This window comes from Haliaeetus leucocephalus, unplaced genomic scaffold, assembly GCF_000737465.1.
Source record: "Haliaeetus leucocephalus isolate CR32 unplaced genomic scaffold, Haliaeetus_leucocephalus-4.0 Scaffold696, whole genome shotgun sequence".
Taxonomy (NCBI): domain Eukaryota; kingdom Metazoa; phylum Chordata; class Aves; order Accipitriformes; family Accipitridae; genus Haliaeetus; species Haliaeetus leucocephalus.
In genome coordinates this window covers 2,085,059-2,106,012 of record NW_010973132.1, presented here as the reverse complement: position 1 = coordinate 2,106,012, position 20,954 = coordinate 2,085,059, and the positions used below count along the sequence as shown (strand labels likewise).

At 40.4% G+C, this 20,954-nt stretch overlaps 1 protein-coding gene across 2 annotated transcripts; it reads left to right on the top strand.

Moving 5' to 3' along the window:
- The first annotated feature begins 9 nt into the window (after positions 1–9).
- Positions 10–18,888, top strand: CHP1 (calcineurin-like EF-hand protein 1). Of its 2 annotated transcripts, none has more exons than XM_010580082.1 (7): positions 10–244; positions 4,452–4,524; positions 12,043–12,123; positions 13,400–13,527; positions 14,401–14,462; positions 15,506–15,628; positions 18,502–18,888. In XM_010580082.1, the coding sequence occupies exons 1-7, from the start codon at positions 178–180 to the stop codon at positions 18,508–18,510; spliced, it is 543 nt and encodes a 180-aa protein (XP_010578384.1). In that variant the 5' UTR covers positions 10–177; the 3' UTR covers positions 18,511–18,888. The 2 variants fall into 2 exon arrangements, with proteins under 2 accessions (XP_010578384.1, XP_010578383.1); XM_010580081.1 differs by having other exon boundaries at positions 16,952–18,888.
- Positions 18,889–20,954: the final 2,066 nt, after the last annotated feature.

The window sequence follows — 20,954 nt, the reverse complement described above, 5'->3', positions numbered from 1 at the left end:
GGGCGGGGCGATAAGAGTCGGTGCGGGCTCGGTCTCCGCCTCAGTAGAGCTGGGCGGCCGCGGTCGGGCCCGTGCTGGGGGGGTGGTGGCTGCGGCACCGCCGTCGCTCTTCGGCTGCGTAACTCTCCCCGGCGCCGAGCCGCGGCCCTTCCCTTCCCCTCAGGCCCAGCGGCGGCGATGGGTTCCCGGGCATCCACACTGCTGCGGGATGAGGAGATCGAGGAGATCAAGAAGGAGACGGGCTGTGAGTGCGGCAGCGTGAGGCGAGGCGGGCCGGGAAGTGCTGGGGGAGGGGGGGAGGCTGGGCGCCCGGAGCGGGGCAGCGCCTCGTCCCTCAAGCCGAGGAGGAGGCGCCTCGGCCGGCCGCGCCGCCGGCCGTCTCCTCCCGGCTGCGCGCCGAGCCGTGCCCGGGGCGGCCCGCCCTGGCCGGTGGGGACAGGCGAACGCGACCGCTGCGTTCCCGGCTGGGCAGTGCCTGGCGCCCGGCCGGGACCCCACTGTCCCCGGCGAGCCGGGGCGGACGTGTCTCGTAGGCCTGCGGAAACCTGGGAAAGGCCTCTCGGTTCGCCTCCCCGCCGCCGCCGGTCGCCGCGCAGGAGCGGCCCTGGGGGGACGGCGGCCGCGGCCCGGGGCTGGCAGAAACCCACGGGCAACGCGTCTCCTTCGGGAGTCTGCCGGTCTCCCCCCCCACGCTCGCTTGGGGCTGGCAGCAGCCGCCGGCTGTAAATAAAGCTGCTGGTAGCTGAGGTGCTGCTTGGTCCGGCCCTGTCTCCGGCCGGATAAAGTAATGCCTGCTCGTTAATGCTAAACCCAGCGTTAAGGAGTTTTAGTCCTGGTTTCGGTGGCGTTGGGAGAGCATTATTCAACCTGGACTGTAGTATATAGCTACTTTACCCTATAGTATTTGATCGAGTTGTTCTCCATACGCATGAAGTGCCTTAGAAAAGGTAAAACTCCGTGTTGTTGATTTGGCTGATAGAATGGTTGACTAGCTGAGAATTCTAGTAAATACGGAATGATAGTAAATGGAGGGTGCCCTGCGAACTAGTTGGAGAGGGGAGGTTGTAACATCATAGGTATTACTTTGCTGTTTGCTGCCCCCCCTCCTTCAGGTAAACAAGGTCTTCCCAGATCACATTTTTGTCCTGTTTACGCTTGCTCATCTGTTCTTGCTATGTGAAAATACTTTCCTTGGTTTTCTTTCCAATAGAAATAGTATCGTATATTCATTTGGGGTGATAGTTTATTTGTATCAGGAAAATGAGTGGCTACAGAAAAGGAGTGGAAGAAAATTAAGACAGTACTGGCTAGTGTAATGGACAGCTGAGTGACTTAACATAGTTTCCATGATCCTTTTTCCATCTGTCAGAGAGAACCTTCTACAGGAAGGCTATGGTAAACAAGTAGCAATGTCAAAGTCTGCTTATCCAGCTTCTTTTTTTTAATCACAAAGATCATAGAGTAAAGGTAGCCTCACCTTATTTATAAAGCTGATTCAAAAACCAAACCCCAAACCTGGAATGTTCTTCCAAAAGATTTTACTTGTTTTGTCATGCTGATATTTGATTTATTGTCGGTGGTGTTTTATTCCTAGAATTTTATTTACATGATAGTTAAATACCATTAAGATGGCTGTATGGGCATTCTAAACAATAAAACCACTTGGCTCTAGTTAGCCTCTAAATGCTTTTTTTGTATCTTCAAAGCGGGGAGCTTAAGGTTGTGATCAGTGGGCTTAAGCTTTGTGGCCTGAGTTTAGTTCATTTTCCTGTGTTTTTACTATTCAATTTTATAAGTAATACCACTTTGTTAATCAAGCGTTGCTGATCTGTGACTCATGCTTGCTTGTAAGTCATCACAGTGTGTCTCGTTGACTTTATCAATTTTTTTTCCCCTCCCCCCAGCCTGTAACCACAGTCTAGGAATGTGATTTTCTTCTGCCTTATACTTCTCTAGGTAGGTGGAAAATTCCACCAAGCTCTTAGCACTGTTATACACTTCATATAGGTGCAAATATTTATGCAAGGCACAAGGTGGGGAAAAAAACCCTAGGACGCTGGTTTGTCTGGAACAAAGTTCACAGGGAGAATGCTAAGTTAGTGTTACTGAGTAGAGTATCCTGTGGTTTGTTAGAAACTTGATGCTGATGATACTTTACCTACTAAAGAGTTCGAGAAAGGGTCTTCATAGATGTGGAACAATTTGTCTGTGTTGAACTGATGTTCTGGCTCCTAAGGATTCTTTTTTGGCCTCTCTGCTATGAAACATGATTTCTTCAGTTCATCTGGGATAAGTATGAAGCACTGAACAGAACAGTCAACCAATTCGATTGAGTTCAGCTATGGAATTACACAAGTTTTCTCTTGTTCAGTTTTATGTAGCACAAAACTGAATAGCTAATGATACTAACATGAGTGATAAATCACATGTTAATGTTCTTTAGCTGAACAGATTAAAAAGATACCTTTTAGGGGACTTGAAGCATAACCTTTCAAAAGCCGTACAATGACACTTAATCTCTTGAATGAAATCTAAGTTTGGATTAAAGTTCTATATTAATTTTTTATGTTGTGGTGAAAAACACTTCTTAACCATAGTAAGTTTAGAAACATCTGCAATGGTAATGTTTCCAAGAACTGGGGAATAATGTGTCCACTAAAACCTCTACTTAATGACAGAAAATCTCCATCAGGTTCTCAGTAACAGGTGCTAAGCCTGAAGTTGACAGTCCTAAATTTTATAGATGTATGGAAATTGTTTGCTTTGCATATGAATATTTTGAAATTTGAGTTTGAAAAAACCTTCAAGTAGTCCCGATTGCTTTTGTATTTCAGTAACAACTACAAGAAACAGATGAGAGGTCCATGATGTTGCTTGTCTGCATTCTGTTGCAAGCTTTTGGAAAACCATTGGAATGTAACAGTATTCAAACTATTTGGTTCACACCCTTTGTTCCTCTGCTTTGAAGCAGTCTACCTAAGGAATAATAATAAACTAATGCTCATATCAGAGCTTCAGAGAAAAAATATTTTAGTGGTAACAGGTGATGGATTTTCTGATGGATATTTATATATTTTCTAAGTATATAAATATCATATATTTATATGAGTTGATGCTAATGTTTTAAACAAGAGTTTCAGAATGTCTAATCGCAAAAAACTTTCTCATGATTTAACAGAAGTAAAATGGAGGGTACAGCTCATATTTTAGAGGTCTTGACTTAAATTTTTAGAAGGACCTTAGTAGGATAGCAGTATAGAGAAAATTGTGTTTCAGATAGCTTTAAGCCTTAATCTTTGATTTTAAGAACATATCTTGTTTCTGGTTCTCCTGTGGGAATGTCAAAATCTTTATTTTCCATGAGAGGGCTCTGAAAAGTGTCTAGTGATGCAGCTTTTGTGAGAGATGAAAGACAAAAAGGAAATTATGAAAGAATACAGTGGTGGACCTGAATCATCTTCCTTTCTCTTGTAGCTGTGATATGCTTTTTGTCTAGTATGATGTTAACAAACCCACCTCTTATTCTGTCAATAGCTACATATTATTTATTACATACTAGCTGTTATGGGAGTGTTCCAAAAAGGGAGTTGCTGCTACTAGTTTGGAAATGGTAGCTGAGTAGAATTCTCATCACCCTCTTTCTTTCCAGGGAGGAGTGGGAGTACAGGGCTTCTTATTGGAGATAAGAAGGCTGGTTTTTTTCATCATCAGTTGTTGTTACTGCATAATCATATCTAAATCACTAAATCAAAATGCAGAAATTCAGTCTTTAAAATATTGGTGCCTGCTTTCTATGTGTGTGTTGCTTAACTTGAAATTGAGCAAGCTGCTCAGTCTGATTGTAGAGAAGTTGCCTTAGGTGGAACTGAGCAAATTGCCCAACCCTAAGCAAAGAATGAAAGTTGCCGAGGAGACAAAGAAAAAAAAAGTTGCTGGCAGGTCATCCTAAAGGAGGGAACAGTTGAACCTAAACAAATAGCCTGGAGAAAGAACAAACCTGAAAAAAATTTTTTGCCTTGGTTGTCACAGATCAGACAACAGCTGTGCAACCTGTTCCGAAATAAGTTCTAGAAAGTAACAAAGATATTGTACATGTGCTAGTGAAGGCTTTTAAAACAGTTGAAGCTGAAAATGACACTATGTCCTTGTTTAACATTGTAGAAAATCACACCTTTACTGAGTAAACATTAAAATTCAATTCAGTCTTATTTCATGTATTTATTAATTTCATCAGAAGAGGCTCTGAAAAGCCAATATCTTATGTGGGGCATTCTTTCAATGTTAAAGGAATTGCTGTTCTAGATAGGTTTAACCTGTTCCCATCATGGGCTATTCTGAAGACCTACATGTCTGGTATCTCGGGTTGTCTAATATCTAATACTGTGCAATAAGGTCTGTTCCTATGAGGAATCATTGACATGCTGATTTGTGTTTCTTCCCATTTTTTTTAGTCTCCCACAGTCAAATCACCCGCTTGTACAGTCGCTTCACCAGCCTAGACAAAGGAGAAAATGGCACTCTTAGGTGGGTATTGTCACTGATTCAGCTGTCCTTGCATTGACACATATCTGTAATGGTGGCTTGCTGTTGCAGGATGTCTTGCATGTTTTCCTCATATGGTGAATCAGTGAGGCTATTATAACAGGTTCTTTCATACCTACTGTCTACATGAACATGCAAGTTTGTTGTTTTTTATGAAAGGTCAGGACAAATCTGATTGAACTGAGGTGCTCTAAATACTAATTGGCTTTACTGTAGTGCTGAAGGTTTGTAGCAGTTAATACAAGAAAGGTCAGATTTGATATTCAAGGCCTTATAACACATGTTCAGAAATGTTAAACCACATTTTTAGATTGTTATTTCTTACCTTTCTTTATATGTTGCTTCTAATAATTATTACAAGAATGGTTCCACTATGTCGTCTTCATTCTCGCTTTTATAACATAAAGATCACTTATTTTTGGGAGCATGGGGTCTTAATTGTTTCTGATACCCAGTGTCTTTTAACACTACTTTGATCTGCAAGCCCTTTACTAATCTTAACTTTGCACCTCTTGTTGAACACCCATGTCTATCAGTATGCTCAGAAATAAAAAGAAAGAGCTGGAACCGAGTCTCCATGACTAAACAAATACACATTTTATTCTTCATAGTAGTAGTGCAGGATATTCCAATACTTTTGAAGTGTTTGTCCTCTGTCTACAATTTGAAAACTACAGAAGTGAACTAGTTTCTTATGACTTAATAAATTAAATAAAGATGAGGCTTTAACTTTATCTGCAAAACATTTTTCACTTTGATGGACTGAGTCTGCAGGAAGGAGTATTCTCAACTGAAAGTTAAACTCTATTGGGATGATTGCCTGTTAAAATATGTCTCTGCCTGCTGTCTTTGTTCTCTAGCCTTCCCCACTCTGGTTATTGTCTTGTGTGTTGGTATTGGTTTGCTCTTTATTTACTGAACTAATTATGAATTCTGGTTGTATTAAATTGCTTATTATTCATTTTTGATGTTGCCTACAGATTACAATAATATTATGGAAACATATGACAATAAGACCTGTCCATGACTGCACTAGGGGGGGCAATTTTGTGACTGATGTAGTTGGTCTAAGACCACACTGCCACTGAAGTCTGTTGCTTTTCTGTGTTGATGCTGGTACTCAAGGCTTATCTTAGGAAGGTAACCTACAGCTTTGAAAACTTGCCAAGCAAAACAACAAAAAAGGAATCTGATTACTTTTCAGGTGGATTTTGTTTCCCATTCACCACATAGCCACATATGCCAGAACCAGTGCACAGGGAAGCTGGAGAGAATGCCAGAGAGAGTAGGAAGGGGAAAGGGACCTTGTAGCATAGTATATGGGGTCTGGCTGGGATGGAGTTAATTTTTTTCCTAGCAACTCTATCCCAATCAAACCCATTAAACACAGATTCAGGGATCACCTGGGGTTTTGTGTATGATCTTGCAAAATGTGATTGTAGGATGCACTATAAACCTATAAAAACCTACCTAACTATAAAGCTAGAATTGCTGCTTAGAAGATGAGGGTGACAAGTTGTAAGATACACTGTCTTTGGCAGTACTGTTGGCTTACTGCAGTTTCCTGAAGGAAATATGCAGTTCCTTCTGGTGCCACAAATTGCTGACTTCTCAGTTAACATTTAAGTAACTGGTTGTGGAGTTGTCCTGTAAACAGGACTACTGAGTGATTATTTTTGGTTAAAAATACTCTACCCTTTTGGTTTGTATAGATATTTTTAAGTAGACTCCAGTGATTTGAGCTGTGGCAGTATGTAAATATCTGCACTTGCATAGCTGAAGGGATGACAAAATGGATTGTGGGTGTGGAAGCAATTGGCTTGGGATGGGATGGGCAGGAACTTCTTAAGCCCACTCTGTCACCGAAGCCAATGTATCATATAAATTGTAGCATTGGCTAATTGGCAATTGTGACATACAGATCAGCTGGTAATATTGTAGGTAAAGTTAATATTACTTATGTCTCAAAATTAAGTAATTTGAAGAACAGCCTCCCTCTTCAAACTTTGCATGTGGGTTTAGTCTTCACTGATGAATAAAGGTGATGGCTGCCAGACTAGCACAGTTTGAACCTAGCACACACTCTTCCTTGACTCTTCCCTCCAACTTTAAATTCACCTATTGAGTCCATAAAGTTTATGTAAACTTCAAAGTCACTGTACACAGTTTACGTAAGAGGAGTAATTAATTAAATATGCTATTAATGTCTGTTGCACAAGGCTTAGTTTCATAGTGTTACATATCAGGAGGAGTTTGACTTTCATTGTTGATAATCACGTGGTACTTGGGAAAGGAAGTGAAGTTTGTTTGGAAAATCCCAGCAACTGTGCAAACTGTGATCCATTAACTTGCAGTCTTGGTCTCTAAGCATAGCCTGCTTCCAGATGTGGCTGACTTAGTGGCATTAAAATTTTGAAACCTGTCCTGGCACTGATGATATATGGAGACCATTGAGTTTAAGTAATAGAAAACTACTTCCTCAAAAAAAAAAATGAGGGGAGAGTAAGAACTACAGTTTGGAAGGTCATAAATGTTGGTTTCTGAAATACAGACCAAAGCGAACTTGCTACTTTGAGACCAGCGAGATACCACTTGCTTACTACTGCCAAACAGTCTAGAAGGCATGTCTTCTATTTGTTTCCTGTGAGGAAGAATGATTGTTTCCATAAGGATGAATTATACCTTTGACTTACAAATGAGACATGCCAGAAATCACTCATGTGACTATGATCAGGAAAAGAAGTGTTAGGCAGTTCTTTATGGCATGTAATAAATCTTTAAATGTGTACCACCCTTCTGAAAAAGGGGAAAAGCTGTGTTGTCCTTCTTATCTATGTATTAAAAGTGGGCAAGGTAAAGAGCACTTTGTATAGCAGTTCTGGTAGGTGATGACTAATCTTGGTGGTTAGAGAAGACAGGTAGCTCATTCTCAAATTATAATCCAAAGCTGAAATCTTTCCGAGCCAGATGTTTCTATCCAGTGTACCTATGAGCAGTTTCAAGGTACTTTTTTTTTTTACAGACTTACATAAATGAGATGTAAGAACAGGGTATTGATGGAGACAAAACTTGATATGCCTTGTTTTGGCTTTTTTTTCTTCCTCTTCTCTGTATCCTCTAAATGACTACAGTCATGGTTACTGATTAACTCTTATAACATTTTTCTATACTTTTAAAGAATTGATACTTCTCCTTAGCTTCACTTTTCCTAAACAAAATGAGTAAGCTCCCTCAGACATGTACTATCTGAATGAAACTAGGTTGTAAAAGCCAGGACAAAACTGTTCTTTTGAAAATTCTTTTGTCACCTTTGATGTCAATAGTGTGACATGCTGAGATGCCAAAACAAAAGCTTAGTACCCTTGGATCTCCATAGCTACATCTAAATTCTGAAATCTGAAACATATTTGTTCTGCCTAAATCCTAACTATAGGTTAGGAGGAAACCAGTGTGTATGTTTTGTTCTTTACATTCTGATTTCCAAGATGAGGAAATTGAAGTGTAGGACCAGGACAAGTATGTGCTTGCTTCAGTGAGTCTCCTTGTTGGGCTGGTACTGAAGTGTACACCACACAAGAATACATCTGCTCCAAAATTTATCTACGAGTAAGTAGCTCTAGATAGACACATATAGAGCTATAAAAAGGAGATACTTGTCTAAACTGCCACTTTAACTTTTGCATGGAGCCTCCCACTTACAATAGTTTCTTCTGCGCTGGGGAAATGACAGGTTAAGCACTTCAGAAGTATTTTTTTACTGTATAGCAATTGGTGTAGCCTGGCTATACCAGGAGCGTGGAAGGAAGGGAGGGTAAGTATTCTGAAAGCTGATGCATGAGGACAGTAGACACACTGAGCTATTCGTGCATATTTGGTGCTTATGGAAGCTGTTCACAAAATGGTGTCTCCTGGAGAACTTCAGAAAGCCTCTGGTCCTGAGAAGAGTAACAGGAGCTAGCCAGGCCATCTGTTTGTCAGTGAATTGAATCATCTCAGTCTGGAAAGATGCCAGGCTTGTTCTCATTAGTTCAAACTGATATTGCAAGATTTCAGAGTAAAACGTAAAAGGTAGCTCTCTGAATGTGGAATTCTTTACATTTGCTTAAGGAAATGCAAAGGATTTTTAGCTTTATCTAGAACAGAAAAGACAGGCAGGATATGGGTTTGGATTGGAGAATGATAGGGTACTAGAACAGCTTATACTTCTATCCTCAACCATGCTTTATTCACACTGCTTTCCCCCCCTCCCCTGCCTTGCTTGTCTAATTATCACCTTTACTTTTAGCACATGTCTTGGCCTAATGTTTATAAACCAATTACTCCTCCAATAGTTAAGTGACTTCTAAAATTTGTGCAGACCATGTGTAAGGATTAAGTTAGATGAGGTGGCTGACACAGCTGTGAAAGAGGAGGCTATCCATTCTCTTTCCCTATCACTTTTCCAGGCTGCCAGCACCTCTTTGTCAGTCATGGTGCCGTTAGATTTTTGAAGTTTTTTTTAACTGCTTCAAGTTGCTAATTCAACAGAAAGATAATTGGGAGGATGGAGAGGAGGAGGGTGGGGAGCTTTTTGGGGGATTAGTGAGATATGTTACACCACCAAAAGGTTTGATGAATGACAAAGCTAATGTTAGCAAGGGAAGGGAGCAATGAAACCTTCAGTAGTAGCCTGTTAAATCTGTTTGACCATCTTGCATGATACATCTTATGTCTTTTAATTATTTCCCTTTTTCAAGTAATTTCTTATTACCTATATCCTCTGGACACTTTTCCCTTTTCTCTACAACTTCTGTTTCACATATGGTTTGCTTTCTGTCCATTGTTTTACTTTCCCTCAGCTCTAGATAGCCCTACCTTTGTCATCCCTGTTGAGGGAACAGTACTCTCTGCTGCTATCTAGAAGTAAAAGAGGGATGAATAACCAGAAATAATGGAAGGAAAAAAGGCTCTAGTAGGTTTCTTGCAGCCTTTAGGGTAAGGCAGAGCCACCTTTACAGTAGGGGTCTGCTGTGTGCCTTGGAGGGTATACTCATGTTTAGAAATACTTGTCTGTCTGAGAATCTACAAATTCTTTACTGCAAAGTATGTCTAAGTGTGTATGCACTGGCATATATATTAAATGGTTGGCTTGCATAATAATAACGTGCAGTTAAAGGTTGCTTTGCACGTTATGTTTAAGCAAGGATTTAATAGAAGTTGGGTTCCTGGAAAAATAATGTTAGAAGAGCCTTTGCTATGGCACATGAATACAGAAGAAGTAGAGGGCGTCAGATATCCTGTAAGCTCCAGCCTCAGCCAGGTGAAGTTGGTCCCTAATGACTGCTGGAAGCCTTAGTTTATAAAGTGGAGAATAACTTATATCACGCACTCATTTACTTTTATGGCTGCTACAGCTATTCCAGTTACAATGCTCACTCAGTAATGTGCTGTTAATAAGCAAAAATGGTCTACTGCAATCCTGATAATGACAGGACAAATAGATTTGAAACCTGGGGACTTATATGTGGTTAATTGTTAATCTCCTGTTAGAAAGCAGAACAACTGGAGGCTGAAATGTGGAGTGTAAATTGAGGCTCAATACTAAGAAATAGTGACACGCAAGTAAAAAATTCTGAAGCATTAGGATTTTGCTCTAAATGGAAGAAAGGGCAGTTGCTGTTTTTAGCTTGTAAATGTTAGCATTGACACTGAAGTCCTGTTGTTAAAATTTTGTTACTAGGACATAGGTTTTCCACATCACTGCATCTCCTGCCTAAATTGCTAATGCATACTTTGCCCTTCAGCTATAGCTTAAAATGCAGCCGTCCTGAAGGGTCTTGTAGCAGGTTGATCATGTTATACAGATATTAACTTTGCCTATTAAAAATAATTCAGACCTGGTCAGAGCAGAAGTTTGCTGGGATAGCTTAAAAATATGGTCAGGTTGCTCAATTAGAAGGTCAAACAGTTTAACCATGTTGTAACAGATGTACTGTAATTGGGACTCTTAACAGTGCTGTGGTGTGACTGGGTACAAGGAGTGCCTGAGAATGCATTTAAAACTAGAATGTCTTGCTTCTGTGCCTTTCCCAGGCTACACTAGTAGTAAGGTTAGCCAATTCCTTTCCCCCGCCCCGTCTTTAAGATAATAGTATTATAAAAGGCCAATATACTTAATCTCAAAATCTGTTCGTATTTACTTTCCCACTTCTTTGGTGTAATGATGTCATGAATCGAACCTTGTTGCTGATTCATTTAGTGAGCATAGGTTTCAAAAGTAGCAAACATTTAGTAACCACGTTTGAGATTTTGACCCAAACTTCAAAAACAGCAGGACTGCATTTGACTTGAAGGAAACTGCCAATATTTCTGGAGATTGGGCAGGAAATGTCAAGTTATGCATCCAGATAGAATAGCTTTTTTTTACAGCCTTACCCCATTGCTGTTATGCTTTGCAATTTAAAACCTAAATGATTATGGAGTACATATGGTACTAACTGATAAATTGCTGTGCTCTGTGATAGTGGAAAAAAACAAACAAATGAAAAAACCCCGAAACAAATCTGTTGACTAAAGTAATCAGTAAGACACACTTGGTGTGTCTGCCTTGGTCACACCAAGATTATCCCACTTTCTTGTCAGTGACATTCTATTAGGTTGAAAGAAAATAAAAATTATTAGTGCAAGTCTAACAATAGAATGTACCTTATATTCATGTCATACTGATCTAAAATGTGTTTGTATCGGTACAGCTCGTGATGTCTTCCAGATCATAAGCGTAGCTATGCTTATGCTATACTGTGTACATATAATCATGAGCAGAAAAAGGAATGGCTGGCAAGAGCAGTGTTTGCAATGTACTAGTGAAGTTACACCTGGTGTACGGACCCCTGTCAAAGTCTAAATTTACTACTTTAAAATAGGAATGCTGCTTGTTTGAAGCCAAAATAACGTGAAACTTGGCATTTATTATAAGATATAAAGTTGTTGCATAAACAAAAAAAAATTCTATTACAATATGCAGATCACCCGTGGTATGTTTGGAGGAGTATGGTATTGTCCCAGAATCTGGAATGGGTTAGTCTGGAAGAATCATGCCAACTCAAATGATTCTGTACCAAAATAATTAATAATAATAATAAAAAATATTATTTACATTTCAAAACCATATTTTCCTTCAAAGCCATTTCAGAAGCTTTCCTTTCTTTAAATTGCAAACGAGTCAGCATCATTACAGGAAGGTTTCTGGCACAAACAGTATCAGGATCTGAGAAATGCTGTTAACATGATAAATGAACACTGCTAGTCTGTAATGTGATACAGGCTTGGCATTGTCCTTTGCTTTGTTTTATGCCATTAGTCAGAGAAAACATGATTTAGAGAATTAGATTTTAAAAACCACCAAGTGTCTTGCTGCAGAAATAGAACCCAGTGGATGTTTTACTGTGAATTCTTTTTAAGCAACACTTTCTCCTCTGACATCAACGTTATGCAGACTTCTTGTGTTCTTGCCTTACTTAGCCGTGAAGACTTCCAGCGGATTCCAGAGCTTGCCATCAATCCACTGGGAGACAGAATTATCAATGCCTTCTTTCCAGAAGGGTGAGTTCCAACAGACTGAATTTCTGAGCAGGCACAAAATTTGTAGTTCATCAGAAGTTTTGATAGGAGTGAAATGCTGATAAGTAAAGCACAGAACTTGAATTTACTAATAATTGAACATCTCAATCTTGTAATGACGTGTGTGGGTACATTGTTTCCTCAGCATGTTTTCATTCTGTAATGAGAAATACTTCACAAGCCTGACAAATTCAGGCTTCATGTCATGGTTTTCTACTCTTCTTGCGATGCTGCTGAACACTTCTAAAGAAAATCAAGGGCATGTATGGACTTCAGTTCTTAAAGCAAACTTGTAGCAATGCTATTTTATGCTAAGTAGTATTGCGATTAACTAATTTAGTCTTGTTTTCCACCTTTTAGCCTCTAAGTTTACCTTTGTTTTTAGATGCTTTTTTGTTTGTTTGTGGTTTTAGGTTTTGATTACATTTAAGACATAGCTTATGGCACTTCTAACATAAATCCAAAGAGATCATAAAATTTGCAGTACTGTCTCCATTATACCTCTCTAGATTGTTCTGTGGAATCTGCTGCTGTTCTTGAACACATTTGTCATTACTGACTGATGAAGATCGAATTGTCTAATCAAGTCATAGTATCAGCTAATACCAGGCAGGGTGTCCTGAATAGAGAGCAGGAGTCCTGGAAAGTACTTACACAGCTGGTTCCCACAGGAACTAGAGAAGAGAGCTATTTGTCAAAGCAGTGAGCAATGGCTGCCCCACAAGTAGGAGCCAAGGGTGACAGCAGAGCTGGCAGGGGCAACGTACTCGCTGACAAAGGGCACAGCACCTGAACAAGAAAAGCAAAGCAGGTCCAGTGACTGTTAGGTCAGCCAGCAGTCCAGTGGCTGCCAGACAAGTTGGCAGTGATGAAGGTAGTCTCAGGACAATCCAGGGAGTCGGGGTCTAAATCAGCAAGATGCATTGCCAGACTCGGGCATAGCTGCAGGATAGCTCAAGCAAGGGCCAACGGTGGCGGCTGGAGCTTAAATAGAGCTTGCAGGCAAGGGCAGGGGAGCCCTCAACAAGACTTCTCACAGCTTCTTTTTTTACACATCATGCAGCCTGGGATCACAGTGCAGTTACTTCATAACACAAAGTATCAGAGCTGGGTTTTAGCATAGGCAGCCAAACCCTGTGGAGGTGGGAGTGGAAGAGTCTGTGTGGTCTTGATGCATTAGACATTCATACTCTTCTTTACTGAAATAAAGAACCTGTATAAGCTATGTTAAAACTGACCTGCTGAAATGCTTATGCAGAGAGGACCAGGTGAATTTCCGTGGATTCATGAGGACACTAGCCCACTTCCGACCCATAGAAGATAACGAAAAGAGCAAAGACCAGAATGGGCCAGAACCACTGAACAGCCGAAGTAACAAGCTCCACTGTAAGAAATATGAACCTTCCTATAGAAGCAATTATTTTTCTTTCTTTGTTTTTCTGGGAATGGAGTGAAGGGACTTGGGGTCTTCCATACAGTTGTTCTGTGTGGAATGGTACCTCTAATACCTGCGTTTTTTTAAATTAACTTGCAAGCTTACCTGTTCAGAATGTCAACAATTGACCCATTCTTGTATTGGAATTTGGTGAAATTAGTTGAATCTTGAGTAAAGTATATGCTTTCCAAATGTCTCATAACAAAAATGTTTCTAAATGGTTTGCATCCCAAGTTATTTCAGATTTAGAAGCCACATCCCATACATGAACGAGCTTTTCTGCTTCTTTTTCCAGTCTTCCATATAATATAGTGCTTTTTCCTCACCTTCAGCTGAGTACTTGAGTATTTGGACATCTGCCTACAGTATATGAGCAGAATGCTCTTGCTTGCTAATCAAAGTTGGCAACGGTCCTCAGAGCACTTAAAATTTCTGTCGTATCCCATCCAGAATACAGGCAAAGAGAATGAATGGTAATGTAAAAATGGCTGGCTCTCAAGTTAAAGGATTGAATGTATCTTAGTGGTAATTATACTTCCATGACTGGGGGCTTGGGAGAAATACCTCTACAAGCAGAGTGCTTCTGAAAGTACTCATACTGAGTACTTAAGTAAGATTTTTCAATTCTTGAATAATGTTATTCCTGTATGCGGTAATAACACTTTATGGAATGGAGGATGAATTTTATGGTGAACTAAAATTGTAAGCTAACTCTCTTTAAAATAATTTATGAATACTTGCTATTATTGTTTTAGATAAATGTATTGTTATGAAGAAAAATAATGGCACTTGAATTAAACTGCTTATTCTTTTCTTCCCTGTAGTTGCTTTTCGGTTATATGATCTAGATAAAGATGACAAGATTTCCAGGGATGAGCTGCTTCAGGTAAATAGCACAGGGCTGCTTTGAATGACTCCATTGTGAGCCTCTCTGTGACTTCACACCCATTTAGAATGAAGACAGGAGTTACAACAGTCTTCTCAAAAGAACTCCTGAACGAATTTGGTGGCTAATTGCTTATCTCTGGTTTAAAGCTTTAGATGTGGTATGAGACTTTAATCTCATTTGGTAGCCTAGGCTGTTCTATCAGACTGGGAATGCTAGATTCAAATTTAAAGCAGAGCGTTAGGCTAAGCAGATCCTATTGGAAATTATACCTAAATACGCAACAAATACACTAAGCCCCTTAAGAACTAGCTTCTATAACTTTCAAAGGTGCTCCTAAGAGGACTTCACAGGGACAATCCTTGAGGTAGATTAGGTTGTTTGCCTGGTCCTCTGTGCATTCTTTCAATAAAATAAAACTACTTGAAATTGAAGCAAAGGTAATCAAAGTTCATCAGTGCTGCATATATATGAAACTAGGCTTGAGCTAGGAGTAATTACATACTACTAATCCTGGGAAGTAGACATGGCAATTTGTGGTTCCTGATGCAGGACAAGGATTTGCTTTTGACTGAAACTGTCCTATCTGCACAGAAAAGGCTTTACTAACTGTAGAGAGTAATGGTAGTTATTTTACCATATACTTACAAGATCCCTTTAGGCAACTATCTCAAACAGAAGATATTCAGTCAAATCTTGGTATGTTTTGTAGGAAAAAATAGACAAAAGCATTGGAACAAAACATACTCATTCCTAGTTCCAAAAGCTTTCTCATACTTCTTCCTGCTGCCTAGTGAAAAAGAAGGATTCTTTGTCAAAGGTGGCTACAAAAGAAAGCTGTCTTTCTTGAAAGCCTTGATGTACAAAGGACAAAAAGTCTAGAAATTACTTCCATGGAAGTCCTCCAGGGTTGTTCTTGTATGGTGTTATTTTGACAGTATACATGAGAAAAACAGCACTAAAACTACTTCTGTTTCCATGCCAATAATGCTTATTTTGTTATTTAAAAAAAATAATAATCTGGGGACTTCTGTATGTTACAGGTGTTACGGATGATGGTTGGTGTGAACATTTCAGATGAGCAGTTGGGCAGCATTGCTGACAGGACAATCCAGGAAGCTGATCAAGATGGAGATAGTGCCATCTCCTTTGCAGAGTTTGTAAAGGTTAGTAAACTACATTTTTAATGACTAAATAAAACTGCTCAGTGATGGGCAAGTCATTCAGACTTAGATGCAAATGGAAACAGAGGAAGTCGTTCAAGTAGTCCTGCCTGCATTTGGGCAAAGCAAGTCTTCTGCTAGCTCTTTTTCTTCCCTTTTTTATCAGGACTTTTTTTTAATACTGTCAGAGTGCTAATAATGAGTCCATATGTTTCTTCATACTCTTACATAAGCTACAGCATTGAATATACTGCAGAATTTTCACTTTTTTCTTTTGCAACCACTTCTTTCTACACAAGTAGCCTGACTAGCACATTTACAACAGAGTAATTCTTCTGCTATAATTGTGCTGATCAGTTTTCACCTATAGGATTTTATTTGTTAGTGACACAACTAATATCACTACTCAAGTTCTTGGCTGTAGTCCTTTGAATTACATCTTTTGTTAGTCAGAAATAGGTAACAGTAAGGAGCCATTATATAGTCAGTGGAAGAAGTTGTCCTATAGCAGAACAATTTCAACTACCTAATGGGATGATATTGATGAGAGGAACGAGACTCATCTTAGAGGTGGACGAAGACAGGACACGAGGCAACAGAAACAAGTTGCAACGTGGGAAATTCTGGTTAGCTATAAGGAAAACTTCCTGCCAAGAGGATGATCATAGTTGCTGAAGATGTAGAACCTCCTTCCTTGGAGATACTTAAAACTTATCTGGACAAGGCCCTGAGCAACCTGATCTAGCTGGCCCTGCTTTAAGTAGGAGTTGGGGGAGTTGGACTAAAAGACCTCCAGAGGTCTCTTCAAACTTAAATTACTCTTAATCTTGGAACACTGAAATCTACTGCCTGAAACAGCGTGGAGCAGACTAATGTCTTTGTACCTCAGTGTTAATAGCAATTCAGTGAATGAAGTTGTCACCCCAGTTTTACAATGATCTGCGTTAGTGATGCTGTGGTCTTGATTTTAGCTCTTCAGTGACTGCTCATGCCCCTTCCTCTACTCCATTCTCCCTTTTGTTTCCTGGCTGTGCATTCCTACCAATCTAATTTTAGGAATCCAAGCCTTTCTGGGCTGTTGGCAGACAAAAACTGCATTAGTTACATTTTGGTAGACAGCCTTCTTCCAGCTTTAATGGCTGAAGTTCCTTTCCTTGGAAGGACCTTAGTCCAGAATGAAAAATAGCAGTCTCTAGATGAAAGACTGGCGTGCCAAATTGAAGACATCCCATGTTCCTGCCCATTTCCTCTACACTAGAGTAAGAAACCTTGTAGGAGAGAAGTATGTACAGTAACTTAAGTAGCTGTTTCTGAATTTTATTGCAGGTTTTGGAGAAGGTGGATGTAGAGCAGAAAATGAGCATTCGATTTCTTCACTGATGGATGGAGAACCTATTCCTTTCTACCCCTGCTATATAATGAATAGAACTTCATTTTCTCCTTAGCACCTTGCCCCAGAGCATTGCTACTGGTGCATATACAATACATCTCCAACCCCTCCCTGATTTGTTCTACCAATGTGAACATTCCCTGTGCATCAGGAACAAAGGGAAATGGCTGCCATGCAACTTGGAAATGAGCGTGTTTGGTTTTTTTAAAACATTTTCCTTCTATTTTTTTTTTACCCTTTATCCCTTGTCTCCTTCTGCACTACTGTTTCAGCAGAAATGTCTCTCCTTATGTACTGCTGTTTAATCTACAAACTGATTCTTCTGAGCTCTGAATCTGAGAATGGAAAAATGGGAACACGCCACAGAAGCGCCCTCTGAAACACTTTGGAGACAAGCATCTACTCAAATACTAGGTGCAGTGATAATGATTCACTTTTGCTTCCAGCAGCAACACCACATTACAGCTGCCTTTTTTTTTTTCCCCATTTGGCTCTTTACATGCAGATTTGTTTCTTCACTGCTTCCAAATCTGTGTTTTACTTGAGGACTTCTCAATTTCTATGGCTTCATTGTACAACTAGCCCTGTATGCATGATGATAGCCTAGAGTACTTTAAAGTACTGTGAAAAGATTTTTATTCTCTGTGGGATGAATTCACAGGGGCAATAGGAGAATCTGTGGTGGAGACAGGCTGTGGTGTCCTCAAAAGGAATAGGAATTCTGCACTAAGTCACTTAAATTGTTCCAGTAGCAGATGCAGAAACTTGTTTCTTTCCTTTGAGTAGCTTGCAGGCTTGACAGCCAGTGGACCATGAAGTGCCCTCCCCAGGTTGCTTTGCTCTATGATCCCTCCTCTCATCAGGGTGGGTTTGCCTCTGAAAGTGTAAACTTGTTTACCAGTGTACATAATGCAAGAAAACCAGTCATGCCAAAATCTGGATTTGTAGTTTTGTCACTGTCCCCTGGTAATAGTGTCATGAAACATAGCACTGATTTCTTCCCCCTCCCCCCCAGTCATAGTGGCCTGGATAACCAGTAATTATTTGTATTTTCCAGTATGGAAGTCCTGGTCTGTTAGACTTGTGTTGAGATGGTAGCTGTATTTATCAAAGCTCTGGCATAAGAATATAATTTGGGGAAGTACATATTATCCCAAATATTTCAGAATATATTTCTACACAAATCTCTTTGCAAGTGTAAGACAATTAATACCATTAATATAATGCTGATAAATTCAAGAGATCAAAATTATTGAAGGTTCAATAGTAACATAATTTTCTGTGGCTAGATTGGCAAATGATCTCATCTAGTTCAGCTGGAGCATCCTACAGTCTAGGAGGTCTTTCCAATAAAACCAAAAAACCCTGGGAGCTTCTTTATTGAAGAATCAGTGTTATAACTGCTTCTCTATGTCACGTGTTAACATTTCTATAAATACTTACCAGTCTCAAACTACTCTCAAATTTGTATTTCCTTTTTTCTCAGTTCCTTTAATCATCGCTTGTGTTAAAGAATAACATGCAAATCTCTGAAGGATTTTTGATTTGTCTTAAATTAAGGAATTGCAAAGTGAAATGCTGCACTTCATTGTTTTGCAGAGTGCAGCACAATTCCAGAAAGAAATGTAAATTAAAAACCCCTATTCTGTATGAGAAAGAAACATAGTTTTATGACCATGTCATGTAAAATAGGAATGTAACAATGTTAACAGATTGGAAAGTAAAAAAAGTGTTTGTAGGCTTTGTGATTTGCTTAAAAGTAGATGTTGCTCTCTTCTGGCTCTATAGTTGTAACCTACAGTTGTGCCTTATTGTCCCAGTGAGACTGGATATTGTATTTATCAATCCATAAATAAACCTTCCACTGTATAAAGAAAACCAAAACCCCAGAACTATTCCTGTATGTTAATTGACTATCCTTTAATGGCTGGAGAAGTTAAATACCAGTAGAATGGTGCTAGCAGACCTTACAGATCGATTTCTTATAACTGAGCTTGTTTTCAGAGTATTAACAATCCTTTATTCTGCTGGTAGAGCGGAGGACACTACTGCAAAACGAGCTCTAGAAGAGGACATGCACTCATAATACTGCACTATGGATCATGTAACAACATGAGCTTTATACCTCTCTGTGGTTCTAAACTAGGCTTTTTTGTTTTGTTTGTTCCCCCCCCCAGTGGTGTAGCATTGTTCTAATCAAAGGGTGTATATAGTACCAGTGCTAGTTTGTGATGTCTGTCCTTATAAGCCCCCACCTTAGACATCAGGTATTTTTGCTAATGTGCTTTAAGGTGAACACAAATACTCTGATAGGTGCATAGCAAACCCCCCCTCCCCAACAAAGACCAACTAACCTTCCTGCAATAAACAAAAAAACCCCACAACTATCATAATCTAACTTTGCTATTAGCTGTATAAATCACATGGAAGCCACTGTGTATCTTATTCAGTGTTCTGAAATCTACATGTTTAACAAGTAACTTACAAAGGTTTAGACAGTTGGAGAAGGAGTTTTATAGAGCTGAGATCTTAAGTTTCTGTTAAAATTGCTCAAAACTAAGCTGTACAGATATAAGCAGATTTCCACAAAAGTAATATTTTTAGCATACCTGATTACCTGTAGAAATTATCTTAATTCATCTTGAGAACAAAGATCATCTGTGAAGGTTAAAGTCTGGAAGAGGGAAAGATTATCAGCTCAAAGGCAGAGCTACTTAATATTTCATCTTTGTCTTTTGAAAAAGCAGGCAGTATAAGGGATAGGTATTTAAATACAGATGAACCATTTTCCAGTCTAGTGGCAAATAGGAAGTAAAGTCTGTTTTGAGATCTGCAGACTCAGGTTTGTTATGCTGACAATCTCCGGATGGTTGGCTGCAGAAATCTATGGTTACAATTAGTTTTCATTAACTGTGAGAGTGCTATGAAGACTGCAGAAATAGGTTTGATAGCTAATCAATACTGAAAGGTGGCAAGTGAGTTGACTTCAATAGCTGTAGGCCCATTAGTTTGGCATCAAGTCTGGGCAAAGCAAACCGATCTGTATATACAGTATTTGACTCATGAAGAGCAGGAGTAAAAATAATGTTAGTTTCCATAACTTTACGATGGAAAATTACTTTCAAAGTCTGCTTTCAGCTCTTTGAAACTACAACTTTGTTTGTAAATAGTGTGTGGATATAAGGTTTAAGTTGGCAGAGGTGTTTCATTTAAGCATTAAAACACTACGTGGTAGAAAAGGGTGCACGAAATGGATTAAGGTTTCAACTGAAATGGCTCGTAGTAGTTGTCTGTGATGAATCACGCTTAAATGGGGGTGTTTCTCAAGAGTTTTCTGAATGGGTAAGTACTCCTCTTCACACTGTTCCATACATTCACCCGTCAGCTTGAAGTGTAACGTTACCGCTGCTAAAAAAAAAAAATAATAATTTTTGCAGATGACACAAAAACTGGCAGAATGAATAAAGGCAGGCAGTCAGAGCAATCCCGAGCACTCCCTAACGGCGGCCCGTGCAGGTTCACCCGGGATCTCAGGCAGGCAGCGGCCGCCGGCGGGGGGGACCCGTCGCTGCGCGGTGAAATGGAGGACGGGGGAGCGGCGGTCACGCCCTGGGGCTCCTCAGAGGAATCCCCGGCCGAGCGGGCCGTGCCTGTGAGGTACGAGCGACGGGGGGGGGACACGACACACGACCCGGAGCCCCCGTGAGGGGCCACACGGACCTGGAGCCGCTCCCCGCGCCGCGGGTGCCGGCCTGCACGGCGGGGTCGGGGCGCGCTGCCGCCAGCCCCGTAGCTGGAGGCGGGTGCTGGCGGGGCTGCCGGAACGGGTCCCCCGCGGCCCACTCTGACCCCTTCCCTCCTGGGACGGACGGACGGACTGCCAGGGCTGGGCCGGGGCACGTCGCCCCACGTGCGCCGGCTCCCCGGTGGTGCGGGGCC

What these genes read in the sequence shown, in the direction of transcription:
- CHP1 (XM_010580081.1), top strand. Translation starts at nt 178, where the DNA reads ATGGGTTCCCGGGCATCCACACTGCTGCGGGATGAGGAGATCGAGGAG. An exon ending in AATGCCTTCTTTCCAGAAGG is followed by an intron (nt 12,124 to 13,399) that starts GTGAGTTCCAAC and finishes ATGCTTATGCAG; the next exon opens with AGAGGACCAGGTGAATTTCC. An exon ending in CCAGGGATGAGCTGCTTCAG is followed by an intron (nt 14,463 to 15,505) that starts GTAAATAGCACA and finishes TGTATGTTACAG; the next exon opens with GTGTTACGGATGATGGTTGG.